Below are 15,225 nucleotides of genomic sequence, written 5' to 3'. Positions count from 1 at the left end.
TACTCTTCTTGAGATTAGGTATTCTTACCAGAGTGAGGTGATACCATCTTGTAGTTTGACTTCCATATCCCTGATGATTACTGATACTAAACACTCACTTACCACTTATATGTCTTTTGAGCAAAATCTATTTGGTCTACTACCATTTTATTTTTTGCAGTGCTAAGGATTGAACCCAGAACGTGCACATATTAGACAAGTACTTTACCACTGAGCTACATCACCAACCCTTTTTTAAGTTTTATTTTGAGACAGGGTCACACTAAGATGCCCAGGCTGGCCTTGAATTTGCAATCCTACTACTTTAGCCTCCCAAGTAGCTGGGATTAGAGGTATGCACCACTGTGCCCAATTACTGCACATTTCTTAAGTTTATCTATTTGAATGTGGATATCCACTTTTCCTAGCACCATTTGTTGAATAGGATATTTCCTCTCAATAAACTGTCTTGGTACTTTTTTCAAAATTCAATTGAGTGCTGGGATTGTAGCTTAATCATAGAGCACTTGCCTAGCACATGTGAAGCACTGGGTTCAATCCTCAGCACCATATAAATAAATAAATAAAATAAAGGTATTATGTTCATCTACAACAAAAAATATTTTTTTAAAAAAATTCAATTAATTGCCATGTGTGGTGGCTCACACCTCTAATCCCAACTACATGGGAAGCTGAAGCAGGAGGATCACAAGTTTGTAGTCAGCCTAGGCAAAATAAAATTTTAAAAGGCCATGGGAATATCCCAGTGGCAAAGCACTTGCCTAGCATACATGAGGCCCAGTGGGTTCAATCCCCACTACTGAGCATCATAATAACAATAAATCAATTAATTATAATGTAAGATTTATTTCTTTCTGGATTCTCAATTCTGTTCATTGATCTATATGCCTATTCTTATGCTGGTACCATACTATCTTTTTTTTTTAAGAGAGAGAGAGAGAGAGAGAGAGAGAGAATTTTTTAGTATTTATTTTTTAGTTTTTGGTGGACATAACATCTTTATTTTATTTTTATGTGGTGCTGAGGATCGAACCCAGCGCCTCACGCATGCCAGGCGAGCACGTTACTGCTTGAGCCACCTCCCCAGCCCCATACTATCTTAATAACTGTAGCTTTGTTAAAACTGAGTTGCTGTTTCCTGGAAACGTCATGTTCTATTTCACCTCCAGGTGATTACACATGATGTTCCTACTGCCTAAAACAGTCTTATCCTGCTTAATTCTTACTTATTTTCCAGGATCAAGCTCAGAAATGGTTTGTCAAGAAAATCTTTCCTTGATTTCAAATGTTTGGGTTAGGTGCTCTAGATCATCCTATTATTAACCCTATCATTGCACCACCAATTTGTATTGTACTTGAAGGTTTACAATCCTCCATGATTGCAGGAGTCCCCTAAAACCCATTCAACAGTAACATCTCCACTGATACATAAAGATGATCATTATATATTTGTTGAAGAAATCAGCTGATTCTGTTTCTAATAACGAATGCATAAGTAATTTGAACTAAATTTCCTGCTGAAAACCACAAGAAAATTCGGGTAAGATATAAATTACATGTCATATCATTATTAAAAGGCAATGCAGCCAAGAAGAGTGGCACATACCTGTAATCCCAGCTGCTGGGGAAGCTGAGGCAGGAGGACTACTTGAACCCAGTAGTTTGAGGCCTGCCTCAGCAACATAGCGAAACCCCATCTCAAAACAAGCAAACAGAAAGCAATGCAGTATTATGGAGCCAAGATGTTGAATAAAAAGAAAACACCAAGAAGTTGTTTTTCTGTTACAGTCACTGGCTGATTATAGAAGAGCCAGCTGAGATAGCAAAGCTTTTGACAGATTCATAAAGCTAAGAGTACAGAAATTGTAATTCAGGACACATTGAGGAAGGGGAACGCTAGAAAAACCCTTAAGCTTTGAGTTCTAATTTAGAAGGGATAGATGCTAAAAAGAAGGGTAAATCAACCTTCATTTGGCCTGAAGCCCACTTCATAGTATCTCAATCTCAAGCATGAACCCTTTCTGGATAAAAATAAGTGAGGCCTCAAACAATCTCTACTATAATTTTTCATATACAATATTTGTTATTCTATCAAAACTAATAAGACATATTAAGAAACAGCCAAAGTAATAGAAGAACAAGATATGCAATATATAATAGAAACACACTCTCAAGGATTGGGATAATTGTTATCAAATGGAGATTATTACATAATTATGATTAATACTTTCAAAAAAGAAAAGATTTGGGGGCTTGGGTTTTGGCTCAGAGGTAGAGCACTCGCCTGGCACATGCAAGGCGCTGGGTTTGATCCTCAGCACCACATAAAAATAAATAAATAAAATAAAGGTATTGTGTCCAACTACAACTATAAAAACTATTTTAAAAAAAGATGGTGGAATAAGATGGATATTATTACCCTAAGTACATGTATGAAGACACCAATGGTGTGAATATGCTTTGTATACAACCAGATATACGAAAACTTGTGCTCTATATATGTAATAAGAATTATAATGCATTCTGCTGTCATATATAACAAATTAGAATAAAAAATAAATTAAAAAATATTTGATTCTGAGTTTTGACAAAGAACTGAGCACTATTCTAAAAAAAATAACCAGGGGCTAGGATGTAGCTCTGTGGTAAAGTCTTGCCTAGATTCAATCCCCAGCACCACAAATAAAGGAACCAAAAGAAATAAAAATATATGTGATAAACATGGTGGCACATGCCTATAATCTCAGCTTCTTGGGAAGCTAAGGCAGAAGAATCACAAGTTTAAGACCAGCCTTGGCAACATTATGAGATCCTGTTATCCCCCCTCAAAAATATATATGCGCATATATATACACATATAGATACACACATATATGTATGTGTATACATATATACGTATGTGTGTGTGTGTGTGTGTGTGTGTGTGTGTGTGTGGCAGATGATACTCAGAACTCAATGGGTGAGTTTAATAGATTATACAAAGGTGAAAAAAGAATTAATGACAAAATCATAGAATTTGGAGGGAAATGGATGGCATTAGAGCAGATTATGCTAAGTGAAGCTAGTCAATCTTTAAAAAATAAATACCAAATGACCCCTTTGATATAAGGGGAGTAAACAAGGACAGGGTAGGGACGAAAGTTTGAGAAGAAGATTTACATTAAACAGGGATGAGAGGTGGGAGGGAAAGGGAGGGAGAAGGGAAACCGCATGGAAATGGAAGGCGATCCTCAGGGTTATACAAAATGACATATAAGAGGAAAGGAGGGGTAAGACAAGATAATACAAATCGAAGAAATGATTTACAGTAGAAGGGGTAGAGAGAGAAAAGGGGAGGGGAAGGGAGGGGAGGGGGGATAGTAGAGAATAGGACAGACAGCAGAATACATCAGACACTAGAAAGGCAATTTGTCAATCAATGGAAGGGTAACCGATGTGATACAGCAATCTGTATACAGGGTAAAATTGGGAGTTCATAACCCACTTGAATCAAACTGTGAAATATGATGTATTAAGAACTATGTAATGTTTTGAACGACCAACAATAAAAAAAAAGAAAAAAAAATTTTATTACCTAAAAAAAAAGAATTAATGAATTATAAGGTAGATCAGAAAAATTTCTAGAATAAGTACAGAGAGGAAAAGAATATCAAAATATAGAAAAAAGTATGAAAGAGATATAACAGATGCTGAGAAAATACCTACAAGTTTGCTATGGGCTAAATGTGTCTCCCCAAAATGCATATGTTGAAATCAAATTATCAGTATGGTGATATTAGGAAGTGAGGCCTTTGGGAGGTGATTAAATTATGAATACATTCCCTTCATGAATGAGATTAGCTTCCTTACAAAATAGTCCCAAGGGAACACTTTCATCCCTTACATCCTGTAAGGATACAGCCAAAAAGTACTATTCTATAAACTAGGAAGTAGACCCTCACAAAACACCAAATCTGTCAGTGCCTTGATCTTGAAATTCCCAACCTCTGAAACTGTCAGCAATAAATACCTACTGTTTATAAGTCACTGAGTTTATAGTATTTTGTTAGAGCAGCCCAAATAGACCAAACTAAGACAAAATAGTAACTGAATTTTTTAAAAGAAAGAGAATAAGGTACAGTGGTGCACATCTATAATTCTAGCTACTAAGGGGGACTGAGGTAGGAGAATCTCAAGTTCAAGGTGAGTCTCAGCAACTTAGTGAGACCCTATCTCAAAATAAAAAAAAAATAAAAATGTTAAGTACAAAGGGCTGGGAACATGGCTTGTGGTAGAGCAACCCTGGTTTAATCCCCAGTACTTATAAAAAGTCGATTTTCTTCAAAGAAGCAAATATAAAATTTTCAGCTATTTCCCAGCAGGAATAATGGAAGCCAGTAGGCAATAACATGGTATCTTCAAACTTCTGAAAGAAAAAAAAAACTACTAACCTAGAAAAATTATCAATAGTAGACACATACTAAAGGACATGTTAAAGGGTGTTATCAGAGCAGAAGGACATTATCCCAAATAGAAACTTGGGAAGGAATTAAGGAATGAAAAGTAATTTAAAAAGTAAACATAGGAGAAATCTAAATGAATTTGGTTATAAAACAACAATAATGTCTTTTGTGGACTAAATGGCTGTATGATTTAATGGTTTATTTCACTTAGCATAATGTCTTCTAGATTCATCCATATTGTCACAAAAGGCAGGGTTTCCTTTTTTAAGGCTTAATATTAGTGTATTGTGTGTATATACCACATTTGTTATCTATTCATCCATTGGTGGACATATATCTCGCCTATTGTAAATAGCACTGCAACGAACACGGGAGTGCAGATGTCTCTTCCATACATTTCATTTCTTTTGGATATATACCCAGTAGTAGAATTGTTGGATCATATGATGACTGTACTAATTTATATTCCTACCAAGAGTGTGTGAGGGCTCCCCTTATTTTTATCTCTTCACCAACACTGGTGATCTTCCTTTTGTTTGTTTGTTTGTTTTGTTTTGTTTTTGGTGGAGGGCAGGTACTAGGATATGGAAACCAGAGCCTTGCACATGCTAGGCAAGTGCTCTAACTTTTTTGTTTTGTTTTGTTCTGTTTTGAGACAGGGTCTCTCTAACGTGCTCAGGTTGGCCTTGAATTTGTGAACCTCCTACCACAGCCTCCCGAGTCACTGGGGTTGTAAGTGTCTACCACTGCACCTGGCTCTTCCATCTTTTTTTCTTAATGGTCATTATAACAACTATTAAATGATACCTCATTGTGGTTTTGATTTACATTTCCCTGATAATTAGTGACACTGAGCATTATTTTCATATACTTATTGTATGTCTTCTTTTAAGAAATGTTTATTCAGGCCCTTTGCACACATTCTAATTGGGTTATTTGTTTTCTTGGTATTGAGTTGTTTGAACTTTTATATTTTGGATATTAATCCCTTATGTTTATGCAAATATATTCTATTCTATATGTTGTCTTTTCACTTTGTTGATTGTTTTCTTTGATGTGCAGAAGCTTTCCGTTTGATGTAATCTCATTTTTCTATGTTTGCTCTTGTTGTCTGTGCTTTTGGGGTTGTATCCAAAAAAATCACTGCCCAGACTGATGTCACGGAGCTTTTCCCCTATGCTTTCTTCTAGTAGTTTTATGGTTTCAGGTCATACTTTAATCTATTTTGAGTTGATTTTTATATTGTATAAGATAAGGATCTAACTTCATGATTTTGAATGTGGATAGCCAGTTTTCCCTGTAGCATTTATTGAAGAAATTGTCCTTTCCCCATTGTGTGTTCTTGGAACCTTTGTAAAAAAAAAATCAATTGACCATAAATGCATGGATTTATTTCCAGGCTCTCTATTGTGTTCCATCGATCTATGTGTCTGTTTTTATGCCAGTACCACGCTGTTTGATGACTGTAGCTTTGTAGTACATTTTTGAAGTCAGGTAGTGTGGTGTTTTCAGCTTTGCTTTTTGTTGTTGTTATTATTGCTGTTTTGTTTTGCTTAGGGTTTAGTTTTGGGGTTTTAGGTTTTTAGTTTTATTTAGTTTGCTTAATATTACTTTGGTTATTTGAGATATTTTGTGGTTACATACAAATTTTAGCACTGTTTTTTTCAATTTCTATGACAAATATCATTTGATGGAAATTGCACTGAATTGGCAGATCTCTCTGGGGAATATAGACATTTTAACAATATTAATTCTTCCAATCTATGAACACAAACAATCTTTCCATTTGTTTGTGTCTTCTTCAATTTCTTTTATCAATGTTTTATGAGTTTTCAGTGTACAGTTCTATCATCTCCTTAGTTAAATTTATTTCTAAGTATTCTTTGGCATATATGTCTTAAATTCCTGAATCTAGTGAGATATCAAATATAGTATTTAATCCCTCCCCAGGGCAAAATGACTTCACTACTTCTACCAAACATTTAAGGAAGAAACATTATCAAAATTACATAAGCTTTTACAGTCAAAACATTAAAAACAAACATTTTTAGCTACTGTAAGGACGGCATAACCTTGATATCCAAACTTGATAATAAAAGAAAATTGTATGCTAAACTTACTCATAAATATAGATGCAAGGATCCTAAATTTCATTTCTTTTGGATATATACCTAGTAGTAGAATTGCTGGATCACATGATGGCTGTACTAATTTATATTCCCACCAAGAGTGTGCAAAATGTTAGCAAAACAAATTCAGCCATATATTAACTGAATAAGACATTAGGAATAAATAGGGTTTTTCCTAGGGTGCAAGTTTAATTCCACATTAATACATTAAAGGAGAAAAATCTTATGGTTATCTCAATACATGCAAGAAAACCATGATTTTACAATGATACAGGAGATCATGAATAAAGCAAAACTCTTAGTAAGCTAGGGTCACAAGAGAACTTTTTAAATTGATAAAAGTTACCTTAAAATAACTAATAAGAACAATAAAACTACAAGAATCATTAAGTAACAGTGAAATGTTAAAAGATATTTCTCCAAAACTGAAAAGAGAAAAAGGAAGCCTTGATATCACTACTTTTTAAAAAAATTTTTTATACCTTTATTTTATTTATTTATTTATACGTGGTACTGAGGATCGAACCCAGGGCCTCACATGTACTAGGCGAGCACTCTACTGCTAAGCCACAACCCCAGCATCCCGATATCACTACTTTTTAAAAAGGGTACAGAGGATTGAACCCATGGGCCTGCTACTACTGTGCTACATCCACAGCCCTGATTTTTTTTTTTTTTAATTTTAAGACAGTCTCACTAAGTTGCTGAAGCTATTCTTGAACTTGAGATCCTTTTGCCTCAGCCTCCCCATGTGCTGGGATTTCAGGTGTGTGCCACTGCATCCAGCTTTGCTATCCTACATCTATTTACCATTATTCCAATAGTTCAATACGGTAAGAAAGCCACTAAAATAAGGTAAGAAATGAATTTCTTAAAATATATAATTTGAAAAGGAAAATAATAATTTTTTTTAATTATCATTTTTCACAAGCCATTTGATAGTATTTTGGAAAATTCAAAAGAACATACAGATATAAGAGTAATAAAAGAATTCATCAAGTCTCTGTATACAAAGTCAATATATAAAAATAAACTAGATTTCTAAACATCAGAAATAATCAATTAAAATTAGATTAAAATTATATATACCCCCAGGTTGAGTTTTCTATGAAGCAGAATGAAAGACATAGAATACCACATAGGGCTTTTATTAGGAAGAGTTTATGGGATCAACACATATGCAAGAGAAGGGAAAATATTAGTCCCCAAAAAGCCATAGCCAACTTCATAGTTAGTTCTTGACTAGATATGGCCCTCTGAAGATTTCCCAATTTGACAGAAAGGGAAAGGAATTTATATGAACATTACTTTGTCATTGAATGCAAATTTCCCTGGAAGAGGCTTCTCCTTGGGTGAAACAGTTTTCCTCAACCAAGGAATACTCAAAAGAGCACTCTTTACTGAGATTGGACTTCAACAATTGAGGGAATGAGTCCTTAATTCTTAAAATAGGATTTGGATTGTGGATCACAATATCCACCATAGATAACATTTACAATGGCATAAAAATAAACAAAAAACTTAGAATAATAACATCTACAATGGCATAAAAATAAACAAAAAACTTAGAATAAGTATGGGACATGCTGACAAGCTGATTCTACAATACCCATGGAAATGCAAAGGGCCAAGGGTCAAGAATATTCAATATGTTGGGGGGGGGGACCGGGAATTGTACTCAGGGGCACTTGGCCACTGAGCCACAACCCCAGCCCTATTTTGTATTTTATTTAGAGACAGGGTCTCACTGAGTTGCTTAATGCCTAGCTTTTGCTGAGGCTGGTTTTGAACTTGCAAATCCTCCTGACTCAGCCTCTTGAGCCATTGGGATTATAGGCATGCACCACCATGCCCAGCTTTTCGATATATTTTTTTAAAGATTTTTTGAAAGATGGACACAATATCTTTATTTTGTTTATTTATTTATTTTTATGTGGTGCTGAGGATCAAACCCAGTACCTCACATGTGTGAGGCAAGTACTCTACTGCTGAGCTATAAGCCCAACCCCTTCAAAATACTTTTAAAGAAAGGAAACAAGGTGAATGGACTTGCTTTTCCAAATATCAAGAGTTTATTATAGCATCCAGTGATAAAGACTGTGGTATTTGTATGCTGCTGTTTGTCCCTTAAGGTTTTATGTACTGGAGACTTTATATGCAGTGTGGCAGTATGGAGATGGTGGAATCTTTAACAGTTGAGACCTAGTGTGAATTAGGTCATTGTTGGTGCTGCTTTCAGGAGGGATTATTGTTTTTCTTGAAGACTGAGTTAGTTCTCACCAGAGTAGTTTATTATGCAGTGATGCAACCTCATGCACATGATTATTTCCCTTTCCACTTCTCTGCCATGTTATGACTCGTCCAAGGGGCCTCCACCAGAGCCAAGCAGATGCTGGTACAATGCTCTTGGATTTACAAGACTGTGAGCTAAATAAACCTCTTTTCTTTATTTATTTATCCAACGTTGGGCTGGGGGTGTGGCTCAGTGGTACAGTACTCACCTAGCACATGCAAGGCCCTGGGTTTGATCCTCAGCACCACATAAAAATAAATAAATAAAATAAAGGTATGATGTCCAACTACAATTAAAAAATAAATATTTTAAAAAATCCAACTTCAGTTATTTTATTATAGTGACACAAACTGGATTAATGACCAACAGAAGACAACAAATCTTTCTAAAACCACCTTGCATGTATGCAGACACTTTAATTATAACAAAGGTGAAAATGTAGAGAAGTAGAGAAAAATCCTTATTTATATGGAAAGAAGTGGAGCTTGATTTCTATGTCTCATCATACACAAAAATTGGTCCTAGGTGGATTGTAGCTCTGAATTTGAGTGGCAAAAGGAGGATAAAGCTTCTAGAGGATAATACAGGAGACTGACTATGTATACATGATATCAAGTTAGAAATATATTTCTTAAATAAAACAACAACAACAAACCCTAATCACAAAAAAAATACTGAAAAACATTGACAATTAAAATTAAAGACTTTCGTTCATCAAAGTATACCACAAAGAAAGATAAGCCACAGATTTGGGAATGGTTTGGCAACATAAAAAATACAAAAAATGGTTCATAGCCAGGCCATATAAAGAATTCCTACAAATATATAAGAAACTATCTATAAGAAATGGGCAGACAACTTGACAGAAAAACAAGCAAAAATTATACACACACTTCATAGAACATAAGCAAAAAAATTATACACACACTTCATAGAACATATTCAAAGGAATAACAAAAATATGAAAAAGAGCACAACCTCAGTAGTCTTCTGAGAAATGTCAATTAAAATCATGAGATATTACTACAAATCCACCCGCTAAGTGTGGCTGAAAATTTGTGATCCTCTTGACTCAGCCTCCCGAGTTATTGGGATTATAGGAGCATGCCACCATGCCTGGCACACCTAGTTATTTTCGTGATCAATCAGCCTTAACATAAGTATATCAAATCTGGATATACTAATGGTTTATCTAGTTATACCAACAAATGTTTTGTAGAATGTTAAGGTTGACTTTTATGACATCACCTCAGGTAATTAGGAAACAAATCTCAAATACTGAATAAGTACTAAATAAAGTACTGAATAAGTTCTTATTGTTTTAACCATAGTTTAGACTATCACTTGGGGCAATGAGCTGAATGAGATACTACCTTTAATTATCTCCCTCCTAAAATAATTTCCTGGCATTAAAAGATATCTAATACTAATTTTGTATCTGGCACATCAGACTTTCTATTTACTGAATTGGATTATTAAATTACACCAACATGTTAACCATACTCATCTCTCACTTGATTTGGAAGACTTTGATCATTTCTCTCTCCAGACGAAAAACAACAACTAGGATACACCTCCATCTTTTTGATCAACTTAATTTGGTTTCTGGGGACTTTTATCAGCTGTTAGGTTTTTCTTGAGAAATAGCCACCAAACTTTTCTGTCTGGTTATAGGTGAAAATTCACTTTTGATCTTTTACATGGAAAAGATAAGGGTTGTGTTTTGTTGTTGTTGACTCACTTTCTGAGGCTGCCCACTACATTCTTGACCCCTGAGTAGCACAATCACAACTGGACCAACTACTCTGTAGAATGAGCCAGTGATGTATTATTTTATTTTTATATTGTTTATTGTCTGATTCAGATACTAATAAGATGCCTCTAGCCCTTAAGATTACCTCCACCAAGTATCCAAATAAATCTATAGCTACTCAGCTGCTCCAGCTACAGGAGACAATTATGATTCCAAAAAGTCTGAGGTGACTCTCTCACTTTTTATCATCAGTAACCATACCCTTACTTGGAAGACTTTCTTAATATTTTCCTTGGAGAAACTTTGTTGTTCTCGCTACTTTATATCCTCACTGCACTGACTTCCTTCTGTATCTAGTTTTAAAAGCCTTTAAATCAAGTTATGACATTTACAGTGGTTTCTATGATCCATTTTTTGAGTCATAACTAAGAGTCTAGAGCCCATCATCTCCTAAGCATGGATAGGTTTACTTTTGCCTAACTGCAATGACCTTATGCAATGAAGTCCCTCAGACTGTTCTGCTCACTAGATCTTGTGAGATATTCCTGCCATTTATTCTTGTCAGCTTGCCTTCATTCCTTGCAGATAAACTGGTGAGAAACCTGAATACATTGCCCATTGGAGGGTGCATAGTTTTATCTTTCTTCCTTTCTATCCAACAGTTGCTGTAATAGCAGCTGTTTGGGTTGAAAAACTAAAATATAAAAATATGACCTACGTGGCCAAATCCCACAAGGCTGTTTACTTCCTTATTTATGAATCAGAATCTGTCAGCACAACTTAGAATTTTGACTGTCAGCAGATACTGCAATTAAATGTCCCTGCAAAGCCAGCAGAGGGTGCACCAGAGCACTAGAACTTTTACCCAGGATGTAGTAGTACTAATTTAATAGTCAATCAACTTTTCCTTTATTTATTTATTCATGCATTTATTTATCATATACTAAAACCAATATCCTCTAAAGACACTGAAATTGGATCTAAGCTGGAATCCTTCCAGAGTATACTCTTAAGTCTCCTGAAAGTGAAGATTAGGATGAATAAGGACTACAGGGTTAAACTTAGTCTGGTCAAAATGTAGGTAGAGTAAAACAAAATGACACAAATCTGTGCCCTCTGCTTTGTAAAAGTTCTACTACGGAGCCCCACCCTATTCTCTCTCTCTGCAAAAAAAAAAAAAAAAGGCTCAGTATGTAGAATGCTACATGGGAATGGGCACTGAACTGCAAATTAGGAGAGCAACTCCATCCTAGTTTTGACTCTAGCTATGTCATCTCGGGCAAGTCACTTTCCTCTTAGAGCCTATGTTCTTCAAGGGAATCAAATAAAATGGACTTAGGTGGCCCCTTACGACTCTTAAGAACCTCCAATTCAAAATTTATGTCAACAAACCTAGAGAGCCAGTATCCTTGCTTCTACTGTTCAGAAAGATGAAAACAATAAAGGACACAAGACAAAGTTTTGTTTTAAACCTAGACAAAAGTATTTTAGTGCTACCCAAAGGGCAGGCAACTAAAATGTCATCGCAAACCTGTGAGAGTCTCATGCCATCACAGAAGCCCTAGAGTACAGCTGTCTACTAATCCTCAGTCTATAAACATGGCTCTGTCCATCCTGAATGCCAAAAAGTCTTGGCCACCATTTGACTAAGAAAGATGAATTCCTTCATCTTTTCCCAGAATATCAATGTTCAGCTGCTAAGCATTTCTATTGGGCATGGAGAAGGGGGTAAATAAAGGAACCAGAATCCTAGCTAATTATCATTTACCTACAGTGTTTAAAGTTTCAAGTATGAGAAGCATGTCTGCTGATTCTTTTTTTGATAATCTGTTATATAAGTTGGAGTGTGCTAGCAAGACATTTTAAGGCTCAGGGCAAGTTTACAAGGCACATTGTAAAAAAGAAAAATGACAGTCACAACATCGCAGTAAGTATCATGAATGTGATGCCACTATCAATCATACAACTTTGGATGGAAAGACAAAGTAGCACAAATAAGGTTTAAGAATTGTGACAATGATTTTGGATATAGTAGTAGGTATGGTATAGAAGGCTGAGTTCCCTCAACTTGAGGAACTTATTTGCACAACTTGCAGTCTTCTCCAAGTACAAATTCACAATTTTCCTTTAACCAGCTCCAAAGGATCACTGGATGCTTCTTCTAAGTTTCACATGTAAGACAAAATATGGCAATCAAGATAATACTTATATTTACTGCACTAAATTTACTTGAATAAAGAGCTAGGAGAAAGTAGAAGTGAAACACCAAAGTTAATGGTATGCTAATAGAGGCACAAACACCATAAAAATTGAAAAAAAAAAAAAAAAACCTGCACTTGGGAGACTACTCCTGAGTTCCATTGGTAGATTCCTGTTCTTAAGCTAGCAGTAACGAAAGCGCTTCCCTCCCACCTTCCAAAAAGCAACACCCCCATCCAAATAATAAAAAATAAGTCAGAACCGGCATGCAAAGGGTGAGTTTTATTTCCATAGATTTTTTAAACTGCTGTTCAGAAGTTGTCTAGCAAGACGGCATATTTCTACCAGAATTCCTCAGGGGCGCTGATCCTCACTAGAACGCCGAGGACAATCAGTCTCAAATTGCAGGTAAGTGTGAACAAGCCCACGTTCTGGTCAGCGCACAAGGACCCCTCGCTGAAAGTGCGGTTAAAAGTTGTTTCAACGGGCGTGGAGCAGTTATTTCAGCTGTTTACAACTCCAACTCCAAAGAAGAGTTTGCTAGTGCTGGCATCAACTCTGGACGCGAAAAAACAAGCACCGCGGGCAGAGAATCTCAGCAAGAGCAGAAGGGCCAAGCTGCTCGCCGTTAGTCGGCTAGGGGGGCAGCGCGGGCACCTCCTCGCCGAGCCCGGGCGGGAGCGTCGCCAACTTTTCCCAAGGCAGCACATAGCCCCGGGCGGCGGGCGCAGGCTAGAGTTTCCAAGTCAAGGGGACCTGAGAGAGTCTGAGCGAGCTGAGCCAGCGACCCAGGACAGACAACCTGCCCTGGACAACCTCTCTCCGGCTCGTCTGCCCCCTCCCTGGTCCTGCCCTCTAACTTGGTTCCAAGTGGCAGAGTACCCTCCGGGCCTTGCGGTGGAGGGCCCCCGCCCTACTCACCAGGGAAGGGGGCCTCCACCGTCACCGCCGCCCCTACTAGGTGACTCACCTGGTGCCGGTCCTGGGAGTCAGGGGCAAGTGTGGTTTCTCCCGGTTCCAACGGCTGCTGTTGAGGTGACGGGTGCCCAAAGTGGCGGGTGATGGGACCGTCAGTGTCCAGGCCACCGGGGCTGCTCAGGGTGCCAGAGGTGCCAGAGGTGCCCGGGCCGCCAAGGCGGGACTCAGCTCCCCGTTCCCGCCGCAACTCTGACCGCAACTCTAGGTAGCAGCACAACGTCAGCAGGTGGAGGGCCAGCGAGAGGCCAAAGAAACCCAGGAAGAGCCGGCAGCTGTTCCCTTCGCCCGCCCGGGCAGGGGCCCCGCGACAGCCGCAGCCTGGGTTCCCCCGCTCCCGTGGCGCTGCCGCAGGCAGGGGTTCCCTGCGCTCTACCTCAGGGTAGCCCATGGCCTCCGGAGACACCCACTCTCTGAGGCCTGGGAGCCGCTGCGTCTGCCTCTGCCGTTCACAACCCCTGACAGGCGACTACTGTCCTGCCATCGGCTGGGGGCTGCAGGGACCCGTGCCTGCGCGACGGTGGCTGGGCGGGACGGAACAGGGAGCAGCCGCATGTGCAGCTCCACTCCGAGGGGTGGGAAAGGGAGGAGGAGGGGCGGGAGAGAGGGGCGGCTCCGCCCGCCGAGGGAATGAGGGAGGAGGTCCCGGTCGACCCCGCCCCATCCCTCAAGGGGCTGCCAGGACGCCCAACCACTGAGCCCGCCAAGCCTCGGCGCCCCGCCCCTTGCCGTTCTACCCGGGCCTCTGGCCGCGGGGCGGGGCCTGGGGGCGTGAGAGTTCGCCTCTCCCTGAGGGCCCCACCCAGCTCTTCCCGCTTGCCCCGTACCAGTTGGTGACTCCTGCTGTCGTTCATCTCTGGACTCCGCCCCGGTTTAACCCTTTAGCGCCAGTACGGGGGAGGGAAGGGGGGCTGAGAAGAATTTTGGAACCTTGGAAGGAAGGTACAGCAAAGAAAAGGAGGCAGGAACTAGCATTAATAGAAATGTTTGCAATTAACTGCAGTTGTTAATAACACCATCCAGTACTTATCTGTTGCTTTCAATCTTCAAAGCGTTTAACAGACGTTAAACTAATTAAAACAGTTCTGGGTTTGGAATGAAACCATGCCTGCTGTGTTTGCAATCCAATGGCTCGCCAGAAGAAAAGGAGACCTAGGAGCCTGGGAGCCAAAGGGACTGGGAATCAAGCAGCCTCCCTCCTGGAGTGTGTCTGGGGGCTCCATCTAAGTCATGGAGAAGGCTACTTGTGCCAAGTGGAACTGAAGTGATATTGACCTTTGAAAGGCAAAAACTGCCTCTGAGGATTTCTTGATACACCAATTAATTTAACAAATATATATTGATCCCTTTCACAAAGCAGAAGGTGCTGCATGAGAAAATCCACAATCAGAATAGTTTCTCCTCTTCCACTACTGGGGAACTTTTAAGTGGAGA

General features: G+C 38.7%; 1 protein-coding gene across 3 annotated transcripts in view; it reads right to left on the bottom strand.

The window, feature by feature from the left end:
- Eda (ectodysplasin A) overlaps positions 1–14,318 on the bottom strand; it is a 324,387-nt gene extending 310,069 nt beyond the window's left edge. For 2 of the 3 annotated variants that reach the window (XM_026399991.2, XM_026399992.2), the window contains exon 1: positions 13,787–14,318. In XM_026399991.2, the coding sequence (XP_026255776.1) occupies positions 13,787–14,182 (396 nt within the window). In that variant the 5' untranslated portion in view covers positions 14,183–14,318. Of the gene's footprint in view, positions 1–13,298; positions 13,375–13,786 lie in introns of those variants that run through there. The other variant, XM_026399993.2, reaches the window with a different exon arrangement.
- Positions 14,319–15,225: the final 907 nt, after the last annotated feature.

Source organism: Urocitellus parryii, chromosome X (genome assembly GCF_045843805.1).
Source record: "Urocitellus parryii isolate mUroPar1 chromosome X, mUroPar1.hap1, whole genome shotgun sequence".
Classification (NCBI taxonomy): Eukaryota; Metazoa; Chordata; class Mammalia; order Rodentia; family Sciuridae; genus Urocitellus; species Urocitellus parryii.
The sequence above is the reverse complement of the archived record's forward strand: the minus strand, read 5'-3'. Positions and strand labels throughout refer to the sequence as shown.